At 35.3% G+C, this 4927-nt stretch overlaps 1 protein-coding gene across 1 annotated transcript; it reads left to right on the top strand.

The window, feature by feature from the left end:
- Window positions 1-1535: 1535 nt before the first annotated feature.
- On the top strand, window positions 1536-2966 carry LOC110730437 (zinc finger MYM-type protein 1-like). The gene is made up of 2 exons (XM_021910240.1): window positions 1536-2116; window positions 2198-2966. The coding sequence occupies exons 1-2, from the start codon at window positions 1536-1538 to the stop codon at window positions 2964-2966; spliced, it is 1350 nt and encodes a 449-aa protein (XP_021765932.1).
- Window positions 2967-4927: the final 1961 nt, after the last annotated feature.

Raw genomic sequence — 4927 nt, 5'->3', positions numbered from 1 at the left:
ACCACTAGTCCACTGCGTCGCTGCTCCACCATTCCACCAACCGGCGACCGTCGAGGCTTCGTGCGTGCGTGGTGCGTCGCTGCTCCTGTGCGGCTGTGCTCCATCTTCAGTCTTCGCTGCAGGTGCGTGCGTGAGTGCGTCAGGCGTCACTGGCTCGCTGCTCCACCGACCACCGCATGTCCGGCTGTCCGCCTTGGCCCCTGGGTTCCTCACCACTCGCTGAGTCGCTGCTAAACTTATGGTATGTCTTGCTAAGTTGCTAACCCTAATTCGAATTTCGAAATTCCCAATTTGTTAATTTGAAATCCCCAATTCACCAATTGTTAACCCTAATTTCCAGATTTTTGTTGAATTATTTTAATTTTAATTGCAATATTTGTTGAATTTTAATTTTAATTGCAATTTTAATGTTAGGTTTTATAGTATGCAGCAATGATGTGAATTGTGGAAATTCCGAAATTGAATAATTGATATATATTTTTTAATGTAATTAAGAAATGTCAAATGATTCACCTAATTCAAACAAATCCAAGGCTACTAGAAAACAACCCGATCTTCGACAATTCTTGTCTAAAAGAAAGAAACTCCATGAAAATGAGTCAAATAACTCCCCTTCATTAAGCCCCCCTCAAAGTCAAGAAGATGATATGGAAATGGGTGGTTCAAGTACTTGTAATGTACCATTGGAGGAAAATTTGGTATACGATGTTGAACTTCTTCCTCATGATCCGGGAAAAAGAATAAACATAATGGATTACCCCGCAAATGAACGAAATGCAGTTAGGAGGGGTTATATTCTTAAAAAACCTTGCCAACCAAAAACTCATGACTTTCCTCAAAGACAAGTGTCTGGTTTACGTCGCTTTAGTGTTCATTGGTTCAAGAAATGGGATTGGCTTGAGTATAGTATTGAAAAAGATGCTGCATTTTGTTTTGTATGTTACTTGTTCAAGAATGAAGTTGATAGTTATTCGGGGGGTGATGCATTTGTTGATGGAGGGTTTAGGGCATGGAATAAATCGGAAAGATTTGAGAAGCATGTTGGTGGAATTAACAGTGCTCATAATCTTGCTTATGAGAAATATGTGAATTTAAGAGATGGAAAAAAAAATCAATCTTGAATGTGTTTGACAATGCAAGTGAGGTGATTAAAAGTGAATATTTTATCCGCTTGAATGCATCTTTAACTTGTTTAAGGTTTCTTTTGGGGCAAGGTTTGGCATTTCGTGGACATGATGAAAGCGGGGAGTCATATAATAGGGGTAATTTCCTTGAGCTTTTGAAATGGTTAGGAGAAAAGGTTGAGGAAGTAAGACAACATACTCTTGAAAAAGCACCTAAAAATTGTCAAATGATTTCCCCTTCTATTCAAAAGGACATTATTAATTGTTGTGCCAAAGAAACAACTAGGTGCATAATAGAAGAAGTTGGTGATGATTACTTTGCCATATTAGCCGATGAGTCAAGTGATGTGTCCCAAAAAGAACAACTAGCTCTTGTTTTGCGCTTTGTTAATAGAGATAGTGGAAAGGTAAATGGAGCGATTTTTAGGCATTGTTCATGTTAGTAATACTACCGCTTTAACTCTTAAAGATGCAATCATGTCTTTACTTGTTGAACATTCATTGAGTCCATCTATGATAAGGGGGCAAGGGTACGATGGAGCTAGCAACATGAAAGGTGAAATAAATGGTCTTAAGACTTTGATTATGAATGATACTCCAAGTGCCTACTACGTACATTGTTTTGCTCATCAACTTCAACTAACACTAGTTGCCATTGCTAAAAAGAATGATAGTTGTGGTTGGCTTTTTGAGATACTTGCAAATTTATTGAATGTGGTTGGAGTTTCTTGCAAGAGAAGAGAAATGATTCGACAAGATCAAGCTGAAGAAGTTGCTCGAGCATTGGATGTAGGGGATATTGTGAGTGGATCGGGTTTAAATCAAGAACTTGGTTTGAAAAGGCCCGGGGATACTCGTTGGAGTTCTTATTACAAGTCTATTTCAAACATCATCCTCTTATTTCCTACAATTGTTAAGGTACTTGTACACATTGGGAAGCATGGTGTATCGGAAGATAAGTTCAAAGCTCAAATTGTTTTAGGACAGTTAGAGTAATTTGACTTTGTTTTTATTGCTCACTTGATGTTGACTATTTTTGGTTACACTAATGATTTGTGTGTTGCTTTGCAAAGAAAGGAGCAAGATATTGTAAATGCCATGGAACTTGTCACTTACACAAAATTGGTGTTGCAAAAAATGAGGGAGCAAGGATGGGATACTCTCTTAAACAAGGTAACTTCATTTTGTGCTAAACATGGTATTGTTGTTCCCACTATGGATTCTCCTTATGTTCCTCAAGGAAGATCAAGACGTTTTGTTGAAGAAGCAACAAATGAACATCATTTTCGGGTTGGAATTTTTGTAAGAGTGATTGATTTGCATCTTCAAGAACTTGATGATCGATTTAATGAGAGGAATATGGAGATACTAATATGTATGGCTTGTTTAAGTCCTAAAGATAACTTCTCATCCTTTGATAAAGATAAGGTACTTAAACTTTCCTCTTTTTATCCCGAAGAATTTTTAAGCTTTGATTTGATGGCTCTTGAATGTCAACTTGATATATTCATGGAGAATATGCTAAATGATGATAGATTTCAAGGTTTAAATGACCTTAACTCTCTTTCTATGATGCTTGTTAAAACTAATAAGCATAAGACTTTTCCTCTTATTCATTTGCTTATCAAGTTGATGTTGATTCTTCCGGTTGCCACGGCAAGTGTTGAAAGAGTCTTTTCCGCAATGACATGTGTCAAAAATAAGTTGCGAAATAGCATGGGTGATCAACTTATGAATGATTGTTTGATCACTTTTATTGAGAAGGATGTCTTCCTAAGAGTTTCCGATGAAAAAATTGTTGATCGCTTCCAAAATATGAAGACTCGAAGGATGAAAGTGTAATTTTAATGTAATGTTTATGTAATTTTTTTCATCATTTGAATTGTATGACTAAGTATGTTTTTTATTTTGAAATTTTAATATTAAGTATTAACTAATTTGTGTGTTTGAGTTTTTTTTTTTGTTTTTATTTTTTGTTAAGCTATTTGTAAGTTAAGCATTTTGTCCCCCCGAATTGAAAATCCTGGATCCGCCACTGAGTCCATAGATGCAAAAAGTTACGTATATGGTGGAAACATCAGTTGTTGATGGCTTCAAGTCTAGACCAATCCAAACACAACATGGCTTTATCATACATGTTTTCTTCTGCTTATAGATCTTACCAAAAATTAGAGAAACTCGATCAAACTTTAACACGGATAATCAAGAAATCAAAAGCATAAGAAACTCAAATCAAATCTTTTCTTATAAAACATGGAGAATCAAGAAATCAAATCAAATACAGCAATGACTAGAGCAACAAATAAGATATCATTGCTTACAAAAACTAACAACTGGATTATTCATATTTCCCAACTATTTTTATGCTTTTTTTCTTTATATAATTTATAACACTATGATTATGCATTTTCATAATCCTCCATACATAGCTCAACATTCATCAGTAAAAATGACCATGTATACCCTTATAGAGGATAACATGAGCATATTAGTATTTTAGAAGTGGACTCATGCTCTAGATTATATAATTTGGTTTATTCTTCAATGTAATCTCCTAAACTACTGGAGAGGTATCTTCCATTGTTCCATAATTTAGCTTTCACAATACACCAAGCAAGCTTTAGTTCTAAAGAGGATTAAAGAAAAAGGTTAAAGACTTAAGAGTCAAGGGAGAAAGCAACCTCAACCCGGGATCCTGCAAAAGGTCAGATTGTTTTTGCAAAACCACTTTGGAATATTGGGCAAGGGACTGCATTCCATCTTCAGACCTAGTTAAGCTAGGAACAATGCCGACAACTTCCCTTTTCACCTGCATAAAGATCGTTATATTAGAAACTTCAGGTTGTATCCGAGTAACTTAGTTTACACATATGCATTAGGTATTTGGATACCCTGAACTTTCACAAGTCGCCTAACGACAGAAGACATGGATGTTAAAAACAAACTTTAAATTAGAATAGGGTTAGAATTCACAAGTCACCCAACTAAAAAATTTATGCTATCTATTTCGTTCACATATCCATGTCTTCTGTGGGGTAAAAAATTCTCTTGTGCCAGAAAAAGAGAGGAACTTACACAAAGGCTTGGATTTGGCTTGCCTTCACACTAATTATATAAATCAAAGAGCTATAATTAGAGAATATAATATAAAGTGGGTGCAGCTTGTACTTATTCCACTAATGAAAGTGCAAAAATTAAGCTAGAGAATACTGGAGTTTTTTACTTCTAGTCTGCTACCATCAGAATAAATTAAAAGATATTTTCTTTTCTTGATAGCCTTGGCCAACAAACTAAGGCTTGCAAGGTTAGTGCTTATAAACCTTGACAGGGTGGTATATAGATGTGAAACTTTCTGTAAATACATGTGATGTAGTTGAGTATGGTAACACTTGTTGTACCTATCAATGGAGGAAATTGCAAAATTACTATTTTTCCTCACGTAGATGACTGCATATTGTTGATAAGTATTGTTGTCTTGGTGCTTATAATTTTTTGGATCCATTGCCAGCCCATACTTTGAATTCTGTGTGTCTTTAGCAAATTTGTTTTTTATTAATTAGATTTATGTTTAGTTGCTCATTTGCAGATTTTGATCTTTTTAACATATTATTGTGTTTAGGGGGAAAATTTCAACATCTTAAGCAAATTCAGATAGATGGTAGCATGGCCTTGTGTGTAGCTTCCTTGTCATCTTTGAGGGAAAGGTAACGTCAATGGGTCTTGCATGAGAATAAGGTATGATAATGTCCGCAAAGGTATTACAATAAACCAAGCATTATAGATGAAACTGAATCAACTCCTTT

The sequence above is a fragment of the Chenopodium quinoa genome, unplaced genomic scaffold, assembly GCF_001683475.1.
Source record: "Chenopodium quinoa cultivar QQ74 unplaced genomic scaffold, ASM168347v1, whole genome shotgun sequence".
Lineage (NCBI taxonomy): Eukaryota > Viridiplantae > Streptophyta > Magnoliopsida > Caryophyllales > Amaranthaceae > Chenopodium > Chenopodium quinoa.
The sequence above is the reverse complement of the archived record's forward strand: the minus strand, read 5'-3'. Positions and strand labels throughout refer to the sequence as shown.